Source organism: Mesoplodon bidens, assembly GCF_964165515.1.
Source record: "Mesoplodon bidens genome assembly, chromosome: X".
Taxonomy (NCBI): Eukaryota; Metazoa; Chordata; class Mammalia; order Artiodactyla; family Ziphiidae; genus Mesoplodon; species Mesoplodon bidens.
Window position 1 is genome coordinate 98,716,398 of NC_138163.1, and position 24,793 is coordinate 98,741,190.

At 39.4% G+C, this 24,793-nt stretch overlaps 1 protein-coding gene across 6 annotated transcripts in view; it reads right to left on the minus strand.

Moving 5' to 3' along the window:
* The window catches only part of JADE3 (jade family PHD finger 3), a 168,431-nt gene that overhangs the window by 49,715 nt on the left and 93,923 nt on the right, over nucleotides 1–24,793 (minus strand). For all 6 annotated transcript variants that reach the window (XM_081222939.1, XM_081222940.1, XM_081222936.1 and 3 more), the window contains 3 exons: nucleotides 20,935–20,991; nucleotides 19,854–19,933; nucleotides 4,704–4,861 (listed from right to left, as the gene is read on the minus strand). In XM_081222939.1, the coding sequence (XP_081079065.1) occupies nucleotides 4,704–4,861; nucleotides 19,854–19,933; nucleotides 20,935–20,980 (284 nt within the window). In that variant the 5' untranslated portion in view covers nucleotides 20,981–20,991. The remainder of the gene's footprint in view (nucleotides 1–4,703; nucleotides 4,862–19,853; nucleotides 19,934–20,934; nucleotides 20,992–24,793) is intronic.

Consider the following 24,793-nt stretch of genomic DNA (forward strand, 5'->3'; position numbering starts at 1 on the left):
TGCTCAACATCATTAGCCATCAAGCAAATGCAAATCAAAACCACAATGAGATATACTTCATACCTACTAGGATGGCTACAATAAAAAATACAGACAATAACAAGTGTTGGTTAGGATGTGGAGAAAATGGAATCCTCATACAATGCTGGTAGGAATGTACAGTTGATCTCTGAACAAGACAGGGGTAATGGGCACTGACACTTCATGCAGTCAAAAATTCACATATAGTTTACAGTTGGCCCTCCACATCCGTGGTTCTGGACCTGTGGATTCAACCACCCACAGACTGTGTAGTACCGTAGTATTTACTATTGAAAAAAATCCACGTATAAGTGGACCCGCACAGTTCAAACTCATGTGGTCAAGGGTCAACTATAATATCTTTTGGTTGTTTGCTAATTTTCTTTCCTAACACCCACCGCTTTCCTCTTTCCTTCCTTCATCCTATTCTCCTTACAATAGTAAATGTATATTGAAAACCTACTATTTGACAGTAAGGGTTCTGCTCTTGGGTAGCTTATAGTCACATTTGTTGTCTTTCTTCCTTTTCTCTTCTAATCACATACTGTTGTGCCTTTATGTGCCCACTACCACATTTTATTACCATCTATACACTCCTTTATTTGTGATGATTGTTTATATATTTAAATATATATTTATAATTACATATATGGATGATACTTTTATTAACATTATTGAGGTATAAATGACATATTAAGCTGCATATATTTAAAATGTACAAATTAACAAGTTCCGACACACATATAAATTTGTGCAACCAGAACTACAACCAGGATAATAAATACATCCATCACCTCTAAAAGTTTCCTTGTACCCTTCTGCTCCACTATCCACTTCCAAAAAAACCACTCATCTGCTGTCACTAAAGCAGGTAGTCCTCGCTTTGCACAGTGGTACTGTACTGTAAAAATGACTGTGCAAACTGAAACTGTGAAAAGCAATCTTAATAATCAATGGGAAAAACTGTGATTGTTCAGTGACCTTTAAAATTTTTGTCAAAGCATTTTACTCTCTTACTGTTGGCTATAACTATATAGGGAAATAAAAAATAGTAAAACCAATATGTATTTAATACACTGTAATTTGAAACACTGAGAATTTAAACTCTTTTATCTCTTTGTAAAAACTTATCAAGAGTACAGTGCTTGACTCCTTCTTTTAATTACAAAATTTATGACACAGAGCAAGCACCTTTTCTATGTCTTGGCAAGTTGTCATACTCCTTTATGAACTTCGATCAGTTTCCAATATTTGTCCTTTGTGCTTTGACTGTTGAAAAATTTTCTGAGAGTTCCATTAATGTGCAGTTTTTTTCTGGCATCATTTTCTCTGGGGCATCTTCATTCTTTTCAGCACAATCACTTTCTTTATGTCCATAAGTTTGCCTTCATTAAGTTCCTCTAGCTGCATATCTAGTTCCTCTCAAACTGCAACAGTGTATCCCCATTCCCATGGTCAACTATTTATTCTATAACTACATTTAGTTTGATTCAAATTTCTCTTCCAGTATCATCACTTTTTATTTCTTTATATGTTTGGAAGAATTTTCCAGTGAAAGCATCTGGGGCTGGAGGTATTTTTAGGGAGAGTTTTTAATTACAAATTCAATTTCATTAATGGTTATGGGGCTCTTCAAATGATTATTTCACACTGGGTAAGTTGTGGTAATTTGTTCAGGTAACCCTCAGGAAGGCAGGAAAAAGAAACAAGAGAAATAAAAAACAGAGAACACACACATACACACATAATAAAATAAAATGGCAGACTTAAGTCCTAACATATCAATAATTACATTAAGTGTAAATGGTCTAAACCCATTAAAAGTCAGAGGTTGGCAGAATGGATTAAAAAACATGATCCAAATATATGCTGTCTACCAAAAACACACTTAAAATATAAGCATATAAGTAGGTCAAAAGTAAAATAATGGAGAAAGATATACAATGCAAACGTTACTCAAAAGAAAGCAAGAGTGACAACATTAATATCAGATTAAGTAGCCTTCATAGCAAAGAAAATTACCAGAGACAGGGAGGAATATCACATAATGAAGAAAAGATCAATCCACCAATAAAACATAGCGATAGTAAATGTATGTGCACCAAACAACAGGGCTGCAAAATATTTGAAACAAAAACTGATTGAACTGAAAGGAGAAAAACACAATTCCCCGATTATAGCTGGAGACTTCAACCTCTGTCAGTAAGTGATAGAACAGAGAGAAAATCACCCAGGATATAGAAGAACTCAACACCATCAACTAACAGGACTGAACTGACATTTATAGAGTATTCCACTCAGCAGCAGCAGCACAGGCACTGTTTCCAAGCACCCACGGAACATGTACCATGATAGACTGTATCCTGGGTCATAAAATAAACAACAAATTGAAACAAATTGGAATTATACAGAGTGTTCTCTAATACAATGGAATTAAAACTAGAAATCAGTAATAGAGAGATAAGAAAATATCCAAATAAAGTATAATAGAGAGATAAGAAAATATCCAAATAAAGTAAAAACCACACTTTTAAATAAAAGAAGTCCCAAGGGAAAAAAAGGTGAAAGAAGTCTCAAAGGAAAAAATACACTAAAGTGAATGAAATGAAAATACAACACACCAAAATTTGTGGGACATAGCTAAAGCAGTGATGAGAGGGAAATTTTTAACACTAAATGCTCATATTGGAAAGAAGAAATGTCTCAAATTAATAAGCTAAGCTCCCAATTCAAGAAACTAGAAGAGCAAAATAAATCCAAAGCAACTAAAATAATTGAAGTAATAGAGATAAGAGCAGAAATAAATTAAAGACAGAAAAGATAATGAAACAAAAAGATGGCTTTGTGAAATGGTCCGTAAAAATGACCAACCTATAGCAAGTAAAAAAGGAGATAAAAATTGCCAATATCAGGTATGAAAGAGGGGATACTACTGTTTCATTTGCTTTAAGTGTACTCATAATTGCTCACTGAAGCATTTTTATGATGGCTGCTTTTAAGTCTTTGTTAGACAATTCTAATATCTCTGTCACCTTGGTACTGGCATCTACTGATTATTTTTGTTCAAGTTGAGATCTTCCTAGTTTTTTATATGAGTGATTTTTTTCACTGGAGACTGGACATTTGGGGGATTATGCTATGAGACTCTGGATCTTCTTTAAAACTTTTGTTTTGACTGGCTTCCTCTGACACTGCTCTGGTATGGAGACCAGATTGGGGGGGATATCACCTCATCACTGCCAGGTGATTGTATATGTCCTGTTTCACCATTTGGCCTGTGTTGACATCCAGGGAAGGGACTCTTTGTTACTACTGGGTGAGGCTGAGAGTTCTGGCTTCCCATTAGGCCTCCACTGATACCTCCCTTGCTGTGATTGATAAGAGCACCTTACTACCGCTCCCTATGTGGCCTCCACTGATACCACGGGGTGGGGGGAGCAGGTGTCCTCATTACCTCTAAGGAGTGGTTAAAGTCTCCTCTGATAGTATGATAGATGGGAGGGAGAGGGATGCATCATTAATGCTGGTTTAAGGTGGAAGTCTAGGCTCCCCAGTTACTGCAACAGTATATAAAAATACTGACAATAAGGACATGAAAATGCCTGACTCCTATGTTCATTCATGATGCTGTTGTGATTTCTAGGAGGATGGTGGCAATGATGATGAACTAGTGAGGGTCAGTAAGTGTATTGGGCAAGACTGTGAAGTTTTCCTTAACAGAACATAGACAGTCTCTCTGTGGGTGGGACAGCCTGGGCTTGGGTTTTTAGAAGTGATTTGACAAGCATTTCTGGAATATGACTAAGACCTAAGAACCTGATGCTAGGGGCTGAGAATTCAAGAATGTGGTCTCTGACCTTTAAGAACCTAATATGTACTAGAAATAGATAGCTATACCATGAGATGTACCATTTCTCATAGTAACCAGCAGGTCCCACCAGCCCCTTTATCTGATTCTATTCCTTCCCTCCCTCACTCAAACTTATACCAAGCATTTTATTTCATGCTGGCCTTGGTGCAAAGCACTGGGAACATAAAGACCAGTAAGAAAAAATGGCTTCCAAAACCAGTCATCACTCTTAAGGAGCTAAACTTACTACTTCCTCTGTCAGAAAAGTCCTCTCCTACTTAAACTTTCTTCTCTCAAATGAAGGCTGTGTGCTTATGGTCAACCCAATTATTCCGGTTACCCCTTTCATTTGGGTTTATGCATTTTACAAACTCTGTATGTTTTGGCGCTCTGTTTACAGATGCTATCACTATGAAGCCCCTATTAAAACGAAGCAACTTGTCATGGCGTTATATATTAATAGGGTTATTATGGGGTTATGTAATTAATGCTCTGCTTCTCTTCAAAGGCTAATTAATAAATGCTACTGATTATTGTGTCAGACTGGGAAATCTTGGTCTCCAAAACCTTATCATAATTTCAGACTGGACTTCAAACAGTTTTATCCTGTGAATAGCTACATATATTATCCCTAAATGAATGACCTTGACTTCAACTACTGACCTATCCTAGCCTGGTATAATCTGCCATTGGTCTGAGTGAATTGCTGAACATGGTATGTGACTTTGCATTATAAATGTTTAATTAGCCATTCAAAGTCTCTCCTCAAGCAGCACACAGATAACCATAAGAGCATTCATCCCCTAAATCAAAGATACAAGCGTAAAAATACCTGAGGGAAGGCTGTGGAACAGTGTCTGGACTGGCTGGTACCTGGACTCCCTTCTCCCATTCTTCCTTCCATGTATCCGCAAAGAAGTAATAGCTGTCAGGATTAATATGGTGAGAGTCTGGAAGTTTCATCGCACTGATAAGGTCCTTCCGGAATACCTGGGAAGACATTGCATACACCTTGAGAAGATCATCACTATGGAACTAACACCATTTAACGTTCTCCTTTTAAAAAGACCATCCCCACCCACTCTGCACTTCAACAAGAGAAACGTCTCTTAACTTCGTAAATGGCCAGATCAACTTCTATTTGTAAAGAGTCTGAAGTACTGACAGGGAAGCCAGCTTGTTCTGGATTTAATAAAGAGTAAAGGGGTATTTCCTGAATTATTTTCCTGGGCTCCTTGAATTTAAATCAACAATACAGGTTACTCGTAAAGAGTCTGTGTAAAACAAAGAATCCTTAACTCTCTCAAATTAAGCAACAAGTATCCTATGATAACTTATAATACAGAGGAATGGATAAAGAAGATGTGGTACGTATATACAGTGGAATACTACTCAGCCATAAAAAGGAACGAAAGTGGGTCATTTGTAGAGATGTGGATGGACCTAGAGAGTGTCATACAGAGTGAAGTAAGTCTGAAAGAGAAAAGCAAATATTGTATAATAACGTACATATGTGGAATCTAGAAAAATGGTATAGATGATCTTATTGGGAGACTGGGATTGACACATATGCATTACTGATACTATGTATAAAATGGACAACTGATGGGAAAATGCTGTTTAACACCGGGAACTCACCTAGTGCCCTGTGGTAACCTAAATGGGACGTAAGTCCAAAAGGGAAGGGATAACTGTATGTGTATGGCTGATTCATTTTGTTGTGCAGTGGAGGCTAATACAACATTGTAAAGCAACCATACTCCAATAAAAATTAATTTTAAAATAAATAAATAACTTATAATCGTTTATTTAGCTATCACCTAATTTTAAAATTATTTACCTAGACATAATTTTAGTCTTACAGAGAAGTTACAAAAATAGTACAGAGCTCCCATATACCCTTCACATAGTTCCCTCTAATGTTAACATCTCACATAACCAGAGTACAATTACCTAAACCAGGAAATTAACATTACTATAATACTATAATTAATCTACAAAACTTATTCAAATTTTACTAATTTTTCCCCTAATGTCCTTCTGTTCCAGAATTCAATCCAGGATCCCACACTGCAGCAGCTGTCATGTCTCCTTAGTATCCTCCAATTTGTGATAGTTTCTCAGTCTTTCCAGGCCTCGACACTTCTGAAGAGTACTGGTCATATATTTTATAGAATGTCCCTACAATCTGGGTTTGTCTGATGTTTCCTCGCTGAGGTTATTCATTTTTGAGCAAAAATGCCATAGAAAGGTTGCTGTGACCCTCTTATCACATTATATCAGGAATGTATGATCTCAATGTCTTATTAGTGGTGACGTTAAACTTTATCAGTTGGTTAAGGTAGTGTGTCTCGCTGGTTTTCTCAGCTGTTAGGTTACTATATTTTCCTTTGTAATTAATAAATATCTTAGAGGAGATACTCTGAGATCATAAAAACATCCTGTTTCTCCTCAAACTGTCATGGACTAATTTTAGCATCCACGAATAGATACCTTGCCTGTAACAGTTATTACTGTGGTATTCTAATGGTGATTTTCGGTTTCCCTCAGTTCTACATTTATTAATTGGAATTCCTCTGTAAAAAAGACCTGCCCCTTCTCCCTTATTTATTTGTTTGTTCGTTCATTCATTCATTCAATTATTTATTTATATCATTATAGACTCATGAATCTATTTTATTCTTTGGGTTACAATTCAGTATTATTGTTATTAATTTTGATGCTCAAATTGTTCCACCTTTGGTCACTGGGAGCTCTTTCAGGTTGGCTTGCACCTGTGCTCTTTTGACACATCCCACCCTTTTTTGAGTATTTCCTTAACTTCCTGCATTACAACATGCCCCAGGCATGTTAATATCCTCCACCTGACTGTAAAAGCTATTGATTTTATATGTTAACTTCATATCCTGCCACCTTACTAAATTCTTTTATGGCTTGAGTTAGTTTTATCATTGACTTTCCTAAGGTTTTCTAAATATACTATTGCATCATCTGCAAACAGAATTTTGCATCATCTTTACTTGGTCTTATGTCTCTAATTGGTTTCTCTTGTTTAATTGCATTGACTAATACCTCTACTGATATTTGGAATAGTAATGGGGATAGTGGGCATATCTGTCTTCTTACTGAAATTAGTGGAAATGCCTCTAGTGTTTCCCCATGAAATAAGATACTAGGTTGAAGACTATGCCATATTTATGTTATAATGTTAAGAAAGTATCTTACAGTTCCTATTTTCTTGAATGTTTTATAATGCCTAAGTACTGAATTTTATTAAAGACTTCTTTAGCATATATGGAAATAATTATATAGTTCTCTCCTTAGATATATTAATATGTTATATGATAATATTAGATTTCTTAATACTGAAACTTGCACTTCTGGAATGAATATCTATTTGGTCATGATATATTATTTTCTTAATATGGTATTATATTTGTTTTCTAATATTTTATTTAATATTTTTAAATATTAAATAAATAAATGTATCATTCTCATGAGTGATATTTATCTGCAGTTTTCTTTCTTTCCTTTTTTCTGGTATTGTCTGTCTTTTAGATTTAGGTAGCAGCGTTATGCATGCTTCATAAAGGGAATTAGGACATTTTCCTTGCGTTACAATGCTCTAGAATAATCTGAGAATTATTGGGACTATCTGGTCCCTATGAAACCATCTGGACTTGGTGCTTTTTAGTGGGGTAGTTCCTTATTAATTTTCTCTACCTTTTTGGAAATTGATCTCTTTAAGCTTTCTACCTCCAATGGGGTCAATTTTGGTAATCTGTATTTCCATGGTAAGTTATCTATCTCATCCAGGTTTTCAAATTTATTTGTAGAGAGGCTTGCAAAGTATACACAGTTACAGCAACCTAAGTGTCCATCGACAGATGAATGGATAAAGATGTGGCATATATATACAATGGAATATTACTCAGCCATAAAAAGAAACGGAATTGAGTTATTTGTAGTGAGGTGGATGGACCTAGAGTCTGTCATACAGAGTGAAGTAAGTCAGAAATAGAAAGACAAATACCATATGCTAACACATATATATGGACTCTAAAAAAAATGGTTCTGAAGAACCTAGGGGCAGGATGGGAATACAGGAATAAAGACGTAGATGTAGGGAATGGGCTTGAGGACACGGGGAGGGTGAAGGGTAAGCTGGGACAAAGTGAGAGAGTGGCATGGACTAATATATACTATCAAATGTAAAACAGATAGCTAGTGGGAAGCAGCCACATAGCACAGGGAGATCAGCTCGGTGGTTTGTGACCACCTAGAGGGGTGGGATAGGGAGGGTTGGTGGGAGGGAGATGCAAGAGGGAGGAGATATGGGGATATATGTATATGTATAGCTGATTTACTTTGTTATAAAGCAGAAACTAACACACCACTGTAAAGCAATTATACTCCAATAAAGATGTTAAAAAAACATAATGGAAAAGAATATGAAGAAGAATATATATAACTAAAGTCACTTTGCTGTACAGCAGAAATTAGCATTGTAAATCAACTATACCTCAATAAATTAAAAAAAATGTTTTTCCAAGAAGAAAAACAAAAACAGAAACAAAGTATAGACAGCTCCACTTTGCACAGCAGTGTGCACAGGGGTGAGGAGGACACGAATGATATGTTTACTGTGGCAGCCAAGAGGCTCCCAGTGCGAGCCTTAACTTTACCCCTGGCAAAGGATCCCTAGCTGTGTGGAAAGTTCAAAGGCCAGAGGTAGGGGATGATGATATGGGTACAGCTAAAACTTGGACTTACAGAGACAAAGAGATTCCCTATAGTCCATTTTCTGCACCTTAAGCACAGTTAGGTACTGACAATATGGGAATGAATACCCATCTAAAGTTTGATGTACTGTTATCCTCTGATTGAACGGGCTCCTGCATGATTGAGAGGCACAGAAATGTACTCACAAGCCTGGGAACATGACTTAAATTGCTGTGGCAACTTAGGCTTTGTGATTCTGCCTTTTCAAGAACAGGAAAGAAGAATGCCATGAGTTCTTCAGCTAACCTGGCACTGATTTCACTGATGAAGGCCCAGTTAATGTCTAAACAATGAGGGAATAAACTTTCATATAAAAGCATACATACACTGATATATACCTCACCTACTAATTGTTAATTCTGAAAAAAAAAATCAAACAACCACTTGCAGGTTTAAGGTAAATGTGCCTACATCTCTGGATTATCAAAGGAAGAGATGCCATCAAGCAAACATTTTAGCCTTTAATGCTAATCAAGGTTCTCTGAAGAGAAACACTGTCCAAGTTATGTGTAACATGAAAGTTGAAGCACAGCACATGGTACAAGAAAGCAATTAATTCTCAGTTGGTGTAGTTCTGTTTAAACTGACATTTCACAGAGTACAGGACTAAACTATCACATAATCAAATGATGTCATTTAAATGCATAAGGACTCATTCCATTTGCTATTTTGCAGGGACAACTCTGCAAATGCCTGTTGGTTTCATTTAGGGAAGATTTAGAATGAATAATATGACCTGAGCAGGAAACCAACGTTAAACATGCTGGTGTCGAGGTGGCAACAAAATGACCTTCCTACCAAGAATCCTAACCAATTAAAGTTAATTGGGTACTGTGCAGGGAGAAAGCTAAGTCTATAGGAAACAAAAAACTGGTGGTTTACTACATAATGCTTTGTATAAGGAGGTAAGAGAGGATCACAGACATATCCATTAACATGTTTTGCACAGAGCTCAGTGTTCTGGGTGGCTAGTTGGAGAAACTGAATCACCATTTTGCTGAACACTCTGATCCATTTCTATAAATTACCAGAGTGCCTTTAATGAGACAGTGGTTAAGATGCCGTGGCAATTTACAATTGTGCTCAACTACTGCCTGTGGGAAATCCTACCTTAGCTCTGCAAAGAATACTAGAGCCAAGTATTTTTCAACCTCCTAAAATATTTCATTATTTTCCATACAATACACTTATCAAAATAAATCAACTGATTGCAAAATCATGCTTTGGGATTAACAATAATCACACAGCATAAGCCATGTCTTCATACTTGATATAACTGCTTATGAAAGTCTGTTTTGTAGAGTTTCCTAAGTAGCCTGGAAACATATTGCAGTGGGCTGAATGGTGGCCCCCTAGAAGATACGTCCACATCCAAATTTCTGGAACCTGTGAATGTTACCTTATATGAAATGGGATCTTTGCAGATATAAATCACTTAAGGATTCTGAGATGAAAGGATCATCGTGGAATATCCAGGTGGGGCTTAAATCCAATAACAAGTGTCTTTATAACAGAAAGGCAGAGGGAGATTTGAGACAGAGGAGGAGAAGGGATTATGACCATGGAGGCAGAGACTGGAGTGATTCATTAATCCACAAGTCAGTAAATGCTGATAGCTATCAGAACCTGGAAGAGGCAAGGAATGGAATCTCCCCTAAAGTCTTTGGAGGGAATGCAGTCTGGCTGATTTTGGACTTCCAGCCTCTAGAACTGTGAGAAGATAAATCCCTGTTGTTTTAAGTCACCCAGTTTGTGGTAATTTGTTATAGCAGCCCTAGGAAACTAATACACACATTTACCAAACAGAAGAGTAACTTGAAGACTCTAGACAAAGGGGCCAATGAAATCTGGCCCTTGTCCATTGCTTCAGAAATAGCAAACTTCCAGGGAACAGGCACTCTGTGAAGTCTGGGGAACCTTGGACTGCAGAAATACCAATCAACTCATACCTATTTTTCTTAAGCAAATGAAGGCTAAATTCAATGACTACTGTAATCTTCCCTTCCACCTTTAGAAAAAAATAGACTTACATGGTAAGCTTGATTTCAATTTTACAAGCTAGCCAGATTAAACAGCATCAGATCCAAGGTTTCTAGAGAAGCATTTTTACTCAAGGCAGAGTGCAAGAGTCTGCCTTATCTTGCTGTAGAAGTCAAACATTTCAAGTATGAGGCAGAACATAAAATGCTGAAGAGGGGATAGGAATTTAAGTTCAGTACTCAGGAAGATATCTGCAAAGTGATATGAAATACATTTACCAGACTGGTCTCATGAATCCGCTTCTGGTAAGAAAAGTCATTTTTAAAGGTTTTTTAAAATAAACAGAGGCAAACAAAATAGTTACAGTGTATCCTGGGTAGAGGTATGAGTTTTATATACATATAGTGGCACACACATACATGCATATTTGTATGTATTTTCATAAACAATAAAAGGATAAACCAAGAACTAAAAAAAAAAAAAAACAGCACGGAGGAAAGGGGAGAAAATAGGGAGAAGAGAGACAAAAGCTGAATCTTTCTGAATGTACTCTGTTACATAGTTTGATATCTGAACCAGGCAAATGTTTTATATGCTAAAAAAAGAAATTAAAAGTGATTAGGGGACTTCCCTGGTGGTGCAGTGGTTAAGAATCCACCTGCCAATGCAGGGGACATGGGTTCAAGCCCTGGTCCGGGAAGATCCCACATGCCACGGAGCAACTAAGCCCATGCGCCACAACTACTGAGCCTGCACTCTAGAGCCTGCAAGCCACAACTACTGAGCCCACACACCTAGAGCCCGTGCTCCACAACAAGAGAAGCCACCACAATGAGAAGCCCACGTACCACAACGAAGAGTAGCCCCTGCTCACCACAACTACCCCGCTCGCCACAACTAGAGAAAGCCTGCACACAGCAACAAAGACCCAACTCAGCCAAAAATAATAAATAAATAAATAAATTTATTAAAAAATATTCTTTAGGACTTCCCTGGTGGTGCAGTAGTTAAGAATTCACGTGCCAATGCAGGGGACACGGATTCAAGCCCTGGTCCAGGAAGATCCCACATGCCAAGGAGCAACTAAGCCCGTGTGCCACAACTACTGAGCCTGTGCTCTAGAGCCCGCGAGCCACAACTACTGAAGCCTGCATGCCTACAGCCCATGCTCTTCAACAAGAGAAGCCACCAAAATGAGAAGCCCGCGCACCGCAATGAAGAGTAGCCCCCGCTCTCAGCAACTAGAGAAAGCCCATGAAGCAACGGAGACCCAATGCAGCCAAAAATAAATAAATTTTAAAAAGAAAAGAAAAGAAAAGAAAAAGGAAAAGTGTTACAAAAAAAAATCTTTAAAGAGAGGAATATGGGTCCAGGGACAGACTGCCTGGATTGGTCTAATGGTTTCACCACTTACTAGTTTGGGAAGCTGTCTAAATTCTCCATGTTTGTTTACTTATTTGTAAGACAAGGATAAGAACACGTACCTCATAGGGGTAGTTGTAGGGATTAAATAGGTGAATTTATGTAAAGGTCTTAGCATGGTATTGGGCTCATTGTAACTGCTAAATAAACTCTAGTTGCAGTTATTTTATTATCATCATCATAGTCTCAGCTTTAGTTCTAAAAGCAGAAAGAAGTATGTAGCTGAATTCTCCTCTCTAGTCCATTAAGTAATTGTTGATGGGTAAGAGGAGATGTGAGTTCAGGGCTCAACTAAAACGTGCATGGTTTGACTCCCAAAGACAGTGTTCCCAAGCAAGAGCTCCATCGAGAACTTTAACCAACATTCTATAGGTCATGCGGTAATGCAGAAACTTCACAAAATGAAACATGGCTATTTGCTGCTAAATTAAAGATTGTGAATGAGGGATCTGGATGTTGACACTGACCTAGGTAATGAAGTTGAGAAGTTTTACAAGTTCTTAACTGTGTGCCTATTTTATATGCACTGGTAGTTTCCCCAAAAGTTCCTGAAACAAAAATGCTTTGTACTTACCAGATATCTGCTCATTTATGGTCAAAGAGGGGATTCACAGGCTAACATACAGCCCAGAAGCTATGCCAAGTCCAACAGTGCATGCACATCTTGGCCTCTCAGATGCTTGCAGAAACAAAGGAGGCCTCACTATGAATTCAATTAGAATATCAATGCTTAACCTGCCAGAGCCACAAAATGAAAATGCCCTTCATGGACAGCTCTGGCTTTTACTGTTCTCATTAACATCTCTCAGTGGGCAGTTTCTTATAAGCACAGCTAGTCTGAACATTTCTGTGACATTTTTTAGAGGAAAAGCCAAAACATTTGCTTCCTGTATGACACAAAGGGGAACACTGTCTGGTCCATGTATAATGAAGCAGAGAGATTGATCAGTTTTGATTCATAGTCACTAAATCTGAAACTATACATAACTGACGACAAACAGATGTCACTCCCAAAGCATTAAAAAACAGCTGCAAACACGGTAACTCTATTTAATCAAGAGGAATTAACCATAAGTGATTTTCTTAGAATTATACAATCTTAAGGCAAGAAAAGATTTTTCAGGTTATCTAAAAGAATCAAGCACTTAAAGCAGAGAAAACCTAGCAAAGAATACAAGCTTGTTTTTATATCAACAAAAGTAGCCAGTGTTGTCAAGATACTGTGTCCCACGTTGGTTTTTCCAATGAAGCAAAGCTTATTCAATTTCTAAGTTTAAAACTTTAAAAATCATGGAAATACTTTTCAGATAGTTTAAAATAATTCTTAGGTTTCTTATAAAGAATAAATAGGACATTTCTGACGGCTAATGGACTGACATCAACTGGAACATCGATTCCCGTAAAGCAATGTACTTTTGGGCTGCTTAGGTAAGTTTGATTATTCTCCTTACCCTGTATCAAACAGAGGCATATACATCCTGGTAATGGAGGAGGAGGAACAACTGAGTCTGACTTGGAGATGTGAGCAATTTTCATACAAGAGATGACAACTGAGGTTTGCTTTGAAAGTTTTTCTCCTATTCCTCAATGTCCCTTTTTGTGCAGTAAGTGTGCATTTGCAAGCTTAGTACTTTTTATCTGCTGTGGGTCAGAAAACCAAATAATCAAGCTTGTTAGAAATACAGGTAAAGTGATATAAATAGGCTCTATTTGGGAGTATGCAGTGTTCTCCGCTGAGTTAAAATATATGAGCTTTCACTCTGTTGCTATGAAAGTCTTAGATATAATAAATGAGACTCTGGGCCTAGAGAAGATATGCAGTCAATCTTTTAAGATAGGTTGATATATTTTATAGACCAGTCAGACTAATATTAGGTGAAAATATGCAGGCTTTTGAGAAAGAATAAAAGACTTTTTAATATATTCAAATTGGTCATCTAGTACTATGAACTTTTTCTAGGGCAATTAGCTTTTTAAAACATCTTTTAGAATAGGAGCCCTTTTGAGAATCAGATGAAGGCTACTAGCTCAGAAAAAAAATACACATAAAAACGTACTCTTAAAAGTCTGTATACAATTTTCAGAAGGTACCAAAGCCCCTGAACCGTATGTGGAATTCACACACCCCTAGGAAATACTCCTCTAGAGGATAACTGGGGGAGGCACACACAGGAATCTCACCAAAGCATTAAACATCAAAGAAAATATTTGTCTATCAATGCAGCCAATTAAGCCCCAGTAAAAAAGATCATTTATATTGCACTTCAATGACTAAAAAATAAGGTTTCATCTTGGACCTGTAGAGAGTCAGAAAAAAGAAATTCTCATCTTTACAAGAAGAAAAAGGCAGGAGAGGCAGCAAATTAACGAGCTTTTGTGAAGCCATTAGAGAAATGAGTCACAGGACAAATGGTCAAACTCAAAGAGAGACAAGCATGCCTGCAGGGAGACACAGGACAGGAGCATTTCCTTACTTGGGGCAGAAGCCACAGCAGGAACATTAAACTAGAAATTCTGATGAATCTCTGGGGGCTAAGTGGGGACTACTATGAGAATATGAAGTTTCTGGGGGCTGTAGTCATAGGGGGTTCCCACCTTCTTGTAAGCTTTTTCTCTAGAAACCCAGGAGGGCACTCACAGGGAAGATGGGGGAGAACCTGGAGAAAAAGCTCCCCCAGGGGTGCTGTCTGGGTCGCTGGTGCTCAGTGTCCTGGCTCCCTTATTGAACAAAAGGCTTCATCTACAGAGGAAGGATTTCAAGTGAGGGCACTGGACTAGTGCTGTGGGAAGGGAAAAGCACCCAGCCTCAGCTTCCCTGTGTTACTCAACAGAGAAAAAAGCCTTAATCTGCAGGAGAGAAAACCTCAAGGACATAGACTGAGAATACCAGAGGATATCTGCTGCAGGCATTCAGGAAAATAGTGGGCAGGGTCACAAATGCTCTATCCCTGAAGGCCACCTCCCCAACCTCACCCCCAGACACAGGACCACTACACACTCCAAAGACTGAGACATAATCAGAAGAGTAGAGAACACCACCCCTCCCTCATACCCTACCACCACACTAAAGCCTCCAGTGATAACAGTGGCTTACAGCTAGGAGAGCTGTAGAAGACAGAATCTCTCTGAGGACAAGCACAAGGGGAAAAGTCAAGAGACGAGACAAAAACAAGGTTATCTGAGGAATTCCAAGTCTCTGGTACCCATAGCAATAACAAATTTCAAACACTCTTGTACACTGCTGGTGGGAGTGTAAACTGATGAAACCCCTTTGGAAGATAGTCTGGCATTCCCTCAAATGGTTAAACAGAGTTACTATGAGACTCAGCAATTCTACACCTAGGTGTTTTTGAAAACATATGTCCACCTAAAAATGTGTATATGAATGCTCACAGCAGCATTACTTATAATACTCCAGAAATGGAGACAACCCAAATGTCTATCAACTAATGAACGGATTTTAAAAATGTGATATATGCATACAATGGAGTATCATTTAGTCATAAAAAAGAAATGAAGTACTGATACATGCTACAGCATGGATGAACTTTGAAAATGTTCAATGAAAGAAGCCAGACACAAATAGCCATATATTGTATTATTCCATTTATATGGAATGTCCAGAATAGGCAAAACTGTAGAAACAGAAATTAGATTAGTGGTTGCCAGTGGCTGGGAGTAGGGGCCCGGGGAGTTAACTGCTAATGGATAGGGAGTTTCTTTCTGGGGTGATGAAAATGTTCTAAATTTAGACTGTGGTAATGGTTACCCACACAACTCTGTGAATATACTAAAACCCACTGAATTATACACTTTAAGTAGAGGAACTGTATGCTGTAAGAATTATATTTCAAGAAAGATGTTAAAATGTCTTTTAAAAAAGAACAATTGTTGTGGCATCAGTGGACATCACCTGAGAGGCTTTGACATCCACTCCCACCCAGCAATAACAAGTCATTCCTCCTCCTCAATGTGATATCAGCAGAGACTGGGTAGGGAGCCTGGACTATCACCACTGCCCATCAGTAATGCAGTACCCCTCACCACACCACTCCCCCTGCTATCAGTGGAGGTAACAAAGTGGGGATTTCCACCCCTGCCAAGTAGTAATGAGCCAACTTTCCCCCTTCCCAGAGGGATAACAGAACTACCTTCCTAGAGAGATAACAAAACTAGGATGGGGAGCCTAGGAATTGTGTAACTGGTGGTAAAAAGTCAGTGTCCCTCTTCCCCACTGGTCTGGTTATTATGGAAGCCTGCTAAAACAGATTTAAATAAGACTTAGTGTCTGATAACATAATACCAAGAAACAAAACAAAACAAAACAAAAACCCAGCCCAGGATGCAATAGGAAATCGTTCATAATACTAAGAACCAGGAATAAGAGACCATCAATAGATACCAGCACTGAGATGACACAAATGTTGGAATTATCTGACAAGGATTTTAAAGCAGCCATCATAAAAATGCTTCAACGAGAAACTACAAACACTTTTGAAACAAAAAAAATGAAAGTTTCAGCAAAGAAATAAGAAGATACAAAGAATAACCAAATGGAAAATTTGAAATGGAATAATATAATAACTGAAATAAACACATAGGATAGGCTCAATAGAATAATGGAATTAACAGAATAAAGAAACAGGGAAAAAGAGAAATTAATCTAACCAATAGAAAGAATATACACTGAAAAAACATGAAGAGTCTGAAGGACCTGTGGGAAATAACAAAAGATCTAGCATTCATGCAGTGGAAGTCTCAAAAGAAGAAGAGAAAAAAAGGTGGAGCTGAAAAATAGCTGAAGAAATAATGGCTGAAAATTTCCCAAATATGGCAAAAGATATAAACTTAGATTCAGGAAGCTGATCAAAGCCCAAACAGGATAAACCCAAAGAAATCCATGCCCAGGCATGGATACCATATACCATATACCATGTAAACAGGAATCAAAAGAAAGCCAGAAATGATATTAATATTAGATAGTATAGACTTCAAAGCAAACAAAATTACCAAAGACAAAGAGGGACATTACATGATGATAAATTCACCAAGAAGATATAGCAATCCTAAATATGTATGCACCTAACAACAGAGCTTCAAACTACACAAAGCAAATTTGATAGAACTGAGAGGAGAAATAGACAAATCCACAATTACAGCTGGAGACTGCTATAGCCCTAACTGAACAACTGATAAAACTACTAGGCAGAAAATCAGCTGGGATACAGAAGAACACCATCAACCAATAGGACCCAACAACAGTGGAATACACAGTCTTTTAAAGTGCCCATGAAACATTCATCAAGATAAACCATATCTTGGGCCAGAAAACAAACCTTGACATGTGTAAAAGAACTGAAACATACAGACTATGCTCTCTGACAAAAATGAACTCAAACTAGAAATCAATAACAGAAAGATAGCAATAAAAGTCTCCAAACGCTTGGAAACTAAACAACGCACTTCTAAATAATCCATGAATCAACGAGGAAGTCTCAAGGAAAATAAAAATATTGAAATGGATGAAAATGAAAATAAACATACCAAAATTAATGTGGTGCAGCTAAAGCAGTATTTAAAGGGAAATTTATAGCTCTAAAATTCTTATACTAGAAAAAAGGAAAAATTTCAAATAGCCTAAGCATCTACCTCAAGAATCTAGAAAAAGTACAAAATAAAACTGAAGCAAGAAGGAAGAAAATAATAAAAATAAGAGCAGAAATCAATGGAAATTGAACAGAGAAAAATAAGAGAGATGATTTCACTGATATATAGAATAATTTGAGCAATATAATATATTATGTAGTACTGGATTATAACCCAAAGTATAAAATAAATATATGTCAGTCCATACTGATATAAATAAGTTATTAAATAAAATTTTTAAATGAAGGAAGCATCCAAGGAGGTTCTTACAATTGCTTAGTTTTGGGAAACAATCAGATTATCTAATAAAAAGCCCTTGGCACAGAAAATTACAATAAATGGTACCTATGAGAGGCAGGCGTGATAATGTCCATGTTATAATGAGAAAACAAATGATTTCAGAGAGATGAAATAAACGAGCCAAGCAACACATGGAATCAATCTTTTCTAATGCCAAGGCTGGTTTTGTTCTACAATATCAGGTTCTCACTTTTATAATAGAATGGGACATATAAATGAAAAAATTTGCTTCCAGTAGCCCAGGTCCCCTATCTCTTGCAACAAACGACTGATATTCTCACTGACTCAGAGGCAGCAGGCCTTAAGACCCAAAGCTCTTGAGTCACTTTATGTTGGAGGACTGGCTGTCCTAAATGGGAAAGTAGCAAGGTTTCTTTCTCACCATTCTGTAGTCAAAGCCTCCTCTGGATAGGTGGGAAATTGGTTCTGCTCCTGTTTATGTGCGTTTTATTCCCTAAGTTTTTCTGCATGACACAGATACATATAAACACACACTGATATTCTACTGTGCCCAGAAAGATCCCTGGCAAAAGGTGAAAATGAAAAGTGACCTCTGAGAAAGGGAGAAATGCTCTCTCTGGCTCACACCCTAAAGCAATGCCGCATCCCCCCCACTTGCATGAGGGCAGGTGGAACCTGCACTTGTTTCTAATCAACAGAATATGGCAGACATGATGGGATGTCACTCCCTTGATTAGGTTATGTTATGTGGCAAATGTGATGGGATGTCATTCTCATGATTATGTTATATAAAACTCAGTCTTAGCAGACTGGAGTAAAAGACTCTCCCCTTGTTGGCTTTGAAAAAGTAAGCTGCTGTGTTTTGAGAGGATCTATGGAGAAGGCCACATGGCAAAGAACTACAAGAAGCCTCTAGGAGTGGAGGGTGGTACTCTACTAAAAGTCAATGAAAAAACAGGGACCTCAGTCCTCCAGCTGGAAGGAGATGAATTCTGCCAACAATCTGAATGAGCTTGGAAGCAAATTCTTCCCTAGTCAAACTTCCAGATGAGAACACAGCCCAGCCAGCACACTGATTGCAGCCTTGAAAGACCTTGAACAGAGAGAACCCAGTCATGCTGTGCCCAGACTCCTGACCCACAGAAACTGAGATAATAAATGTGTGCTGCTTTAAGCCAATAATTTTGTGATAACGTATAATGCAGCAATAGTTAACTAATACATTCCCTTTTTCTTTGCAGCCAAGGAAGACTACTCATAGTAGAAGTGAAGATAGACAAGGTCAGTTTCTCATCATTTAAATATCACAGAGGAAAGTCTGTAGGATTCATTAAACAATTACCAAATCCAGGTGCAACGCTGGCACTTTGCTGCCCTTGAGGCAGAAGATGACTAGCCTCACAAGGACTGGCCCATTTTTCCTGGCCTGGTAGTAGTGCTCTGAAGGCTGTGAGGACATACCAGAGCCCAGATCTCCAACCCAGTCCTTTCCTTCTCGACCCACGACTTCCTCATCTATCCTTTCCTGCACTGCCTCCCACCTGCCAACTTAGCTATTTCCTATCATAGGCCAGATCTTTGGCTCTTCTGGTCCTTCCCAATTCTCCAAATCTGGCTCCCTTTGACTCCTTGGCTAGGAGAGGATTTATATTCTAAAGCCAGGCACTTAGGTGTCATCACCAAAATGAAAGCACAGTGAAGATTACTGTTTTCCCCAAAGGAAAAAGGAAACGGAATCTTTCTTGAAAAACAAAAAAGTTCATCAGAAAACAAGCCTATCCATTGGCATGTAGTTTACTCCTCACGTCTCCAAGATCTGGTTATTGTAGATATGTAGGCAGAAGGTAGCTGTCTATTTTTTAAGTCTTAAGAATTTAATATCTGATCTCACCTCAGCAGGTTTCTTGTGTTCATTTGGAATTTTTGACTTGCTCCTATACATTGAGCCAGAAGTAAAGGAAGTGGAAGGACCTGCAAAAGATAATTAGAAAAACATACTGAGACTTATTACCTGCTATTATAACTAAATGTCATCCAAAATAATATGAAATATATGATGGAGAAGAGTGCAGTGACCTCATACCACTGAAGAGAATAGCTAAATTGCAACCAAAAAAGTTTCATAATGGAGTTTAATGACATTTATGGGTGACATCCCAGGGTGCAAAAGCTTCAACAATGTTAACGCTGAGGAGATTCAATTTGGTGTAATCATATTTCATAATAACTTGGAATAACACAATTCATGTTCCATCTGGAGAAAAAGTATCTGCAAAAGCAACTGAAAAAGCTAAAAATGTGGAGCAGGTAATCTGTGTATCCTTCAGCACTTCCCCAAATGCTACTGTTAATAAAGTTGTTGTCTTTTACAAATGATGACTCATCCAGTCAAACACTTAGTACCTGAGCTACAAATAGAACTGCAGGGCCTACAATTTATGCTCTCATACTTTTCTTACTTTCTAGAAAAGAACTGTTAAATCATTGGTAGATGTGGCTTTTGTTGCCTGGGTAAATAAAAAGTAAAAAACAAAATGCTATATGCCACATAAAACCAATTCTCTCACCTAACTTATCTATGTCTAATGAAATTTAAATGAATAAGAAAAATGGTACTCCAAGCTTTCCTTCCTAGAAACATTATTTTTTAACCATTAAAAGAAGCATGGGGCTTCCCTGGTGGCGCAGTGGTTGAGAGTCCGCCTGCCGATGCAGGGGACACGGGTTCGTGCCCCGGTCTGGGAGGATCCCACGTGCCGCGGAGCGGCTGGGCCCGTGAGCCATGGCTGCTGGGCCTGCGCTTCCGGAACCTGTGCTCCGCAACGGGGGAGGCCACAACAGTGAGAGGCCCGCGTACCACAAAAAAAAAAAAAAAAAAAAAAAAGAAGCATGAAACAGCTTGTCCTCAAGTCAAAGAAATCCTCAAGGATTACAGATACAGAGGTTACCAGCTGTTGGCTGGTTCTACTCACTCTCGTCTGAACTGTCACTGCTGCTGAGAGTTCTATGACGTTTCATCCTGGAGCATCCTGGGAAAGAGAACAACACTGAATAAAACAGTCAACACACACATACCCATCCCAGACAGCAGTCAATATTGCTCAAGAAGCAGCAGCACACAAATCACACAAATCAAATAATTTCTGTTAAGAATATTCTCAAATGACCTAGAGTGATGGGAGAAGAGTACTACCAAATTCTCCAATACACAGTGTGTCAAAGACTGGGTGAGGCCACATAGCTTTAGGAGGAAATCCAAGCAGAGAATGAACGGTATAGGATTGGCTGGAGCCTCAGATGTGGCCACATGACCACTGTCCACCCAAACAAAGGGGGGCAGCCACAGGGCCACCATCAGCCAGGGATCCCCAATAAGAGAGGAGCAGGAAAGGAAAAAGCAGTTTCAAAGGCAGAGCTGTCAAGGGCCAAGGTTAAAAAGGCACAAGACATGGCTGGCTGAAGAAAGAACAAGTGAGGCATGTCCCATCTTTAAAAGCACAAACCACTGCTTTTCTGCCTGCCCTTTCTCCCCCTTTCTCACTTTCTACCTGTTCCCATCCCACAAACAACTAGCCTAATTTAAAATTATATCTATCTATCACAAGAAATGCTATAGAAAGCTCCTATATCATGAAAAATAATGTTTTTAATGAAAACGTCCAATGGTTTAAGCATCCGTGTGTGTGTGTGTGTGTGTGTGAGAAGAGAGAGAGAGAGGTAGAGAGAGAGAGAGAGAGAGTGAGTAAGGGAAAGAGAGAAAGAGAGACCAGTGACAGATAAAAAAGAGGCACCACCTTTCTGGGAACACATCAGCACTAGAGAGTAGAAAAAAAAGAAAACACGGTAAGACACTTTAAGTCACAAAAGAAGTGCTGAAAATATAAACTAGAAAAGACAGTGATACAGTCAATAACTAACATTCTTTTATGTGTCACAGTATATAAAATGCTACTAGGGACAATCATGATCCAACAAGGAATAAAGGTCAGGGCTACTGCCTTCAAGAGACTCACAATCTACCAAGGAGATAGAAATCCAAGTACAAGGCCACTATGAGCAATTAGGAGTAACAGAAACAAAACTGTATGCTAGAGGGACGAGGGGAAGATGGCAGAAGAGTAAGACGCGGAGATCACCTTCCTCCCCACAGATACATCAGAAATACAACTACATGTGGAACAACTCCTACAGAACACCTACTGAACGCTGGCAGAAGACCTCACACTTCCCAAAAGGCAAGAAAGCCCCCACGTACCTCGGTAGGGCAAAAGAAAAAAGAATAAACAGAGACAGAAGGATAGGGACGGGACCTGCACCAGTGGGAGGGAGCCGTGAAGGAGGAAAGTTCCACACACTAGGAAGCCCCTTCGCGGGCGGAGACTGCGGGTGGCGGAGGGGGAAGCTTCGGAGCCGTGGAGGAGAGCACAGCAACAGGGGTGTGGAGGGCAAAGCGGGGAGATTCCCACACAGAGGATCGGTGCCGACCGGCACTCATCAGCCCGAGAGGCTTTTCTGCTCACCCGCCGGGGCGGGCGGGGCTGGGAGCTGAGGCTAGGGCTTCGGTTGGAGCGCAGGGAGAGGACTGTGGTTGGCGGTGTGAACACAGCCTGCAGGGGTTAGTGCACCACGGCTAGCCGGGAGGGACTCCAGGGAAAAGTCTGGACCTGCCGAAGAGGCAAGAGACTTTTTCTTCCCTCTTTGTTTCCTGGTGCCCGAGCAGAGGGGATTAAGAGCGCTGCTTTAGGGAGCTCCAGAGACGGGCGCACACCCCAGAGACAGGCATGAGATGCTAAGACTGCTGCTGCCGCCACCAAGAAGCCTGTGTGTGAGCAAAGGTCACTATCCACACCCCCCTCCCATGAGCCTGTGCAGCCCGCCACTGCCAGGATCCCGGGATCCAGGGACAACTTCCCCAGGAGAACGCACAGCGAACCTCAGGCTGGTGCAATGTCACGCTGGCCTCTGCCGCCGCAGACTCGCCCCGCACTCCGTACCCCTCCCTCCCCGCGGCATGAGTGACCCAGAGTCCCCGAATCAGCTGCTCCTTTAACCCCGACCTGTCTGAGCGAAGAACAGACGCCCTCTGGCGACGTACATGCTGAGGCGGGGCCAAATCCAAAGCTGAGCCCCGGGAGCTGGGAGAACAAAGAAGAGAAAGGGAAATCTCTCCCAGCAGCCTCAAAAGCAGCGGATTAAAGCTCCACAACTTGATGTACCCTGCATCTGTGGAATACATGAATAGACAACGAATCATCCCAAATTGAGGAGGTGGACTTTGAGAACAAGATTTACGATTTTTCCCCCTTTTCCTCTTTTTGTGAGTGTGTATGTGTATGCTTCTGTGTGAGATTTTGTCTGTATAGCTTTGCTTCCACCATATGTCCTAGGGTTCTATCCATCTGATTTTTTTCTAAAAAAATTTATTTCTTAATAATTATTTTTTATTTTAATAATTTTACTTTATCTTACTTTATTTTATTTTATCTTCCCTCTTTCTTTCTTTCCTTGCTTCCCTCCCTTGCTCCCTCTCCTCCTTCCTCCCTCCCACCCTCTCCCTCTCTCCCTCTCTCTCTCTCCCCCTTTCTTTCTTTCCTTCTTCCTTCCTTCCTCCCTCCATCCCTCCCCCACCTTCTCTTTCTTTCTTTCTTTCTTTTTCTCCCTTTGATTCTGAGCCGTGTGGATGAAAGGCTCTTGGTGCTGCAGCCAGGAGTCAGGGCTGTGCCTCTGAGGTGGGAGAGCCAACTTCAGGACACTGGTCCACAAGAGACCTCCCAGCTCCACATAATACCAAACGGCGAAAATCTTCAGAGATCTCCATCTCAACACCAGCACCCAGCTTCACTCAACGACCAGCAAGCTACAGTGCTGGACACCCTACACCAAACAACTAGCAAGACAGGAACACAAACCCACCCATTAGCAGAAAGGCTGCCTAAAATCATCATAAGGCCACAGACACCCCAAAACACACCACCAGACGTGGACCTGCCCACCAAAAAGACAGGATCCAGCCTCATCCACCAGAACACAGGCACTAGTCCCCTCCACCAGGAAGCCTACACAACCCACTGACCCAACATTAGCCACTGGGGACAGACATCAAAAACAACGGGAACTACGAACCTACAGCCTGCAAAAAGGAGACCCCAAACACAGTAAGATAAGCAAACTGAGAAGACAGAAAAACACACAGCAGGAGAAGGAGCAAGATAAAAACCCACCAGGCCTAACAAACGAAGAGGAAATAGGCAGTCTACCTGAAAAAGAATTCAGAATAATGATAGTAAAGATGATACAAAATCTTGGAAATAGAATAGACAAAATGCAAGAAACATTTAACAAGGGCCTAGAAGAACTAAAGATGAAATAAGCAACGATGAACAACACAATAAATGAAATGAAAAATACTCTACATGGGATCAATAGCAGAATAACTGAGGCAGAAGAACGGATAAGTGACCTGGAAGATAAAATAGTGGAAATAACTACTGCAGAGCAGAATAAAGATAAAAGAATGAAAAGAACTGAGGACAGTCCCAGAGACCACTGGGACAATATTAAATGCAGCAACATTCGAATTATAGGGGTTCCAGAAGAAGAAGAGAAAAAGAGAGGGACTGAGAAAATATTTGAAGAGATTATAGTTGAAAACTTCCCTAATATGGGAAAGGAAATAGTTAATCAAGTCCAGGAGGCACAGAGAGTCCCATACAGAATAAATCCAAGGAGAAATACACCAAGACACATATTAATCAAACTGTCAAAAATTAAACACAAAGAAATCATATTAAAAGCAGCAAGGGAAAAACAACAAATAACACACAAGGGAAT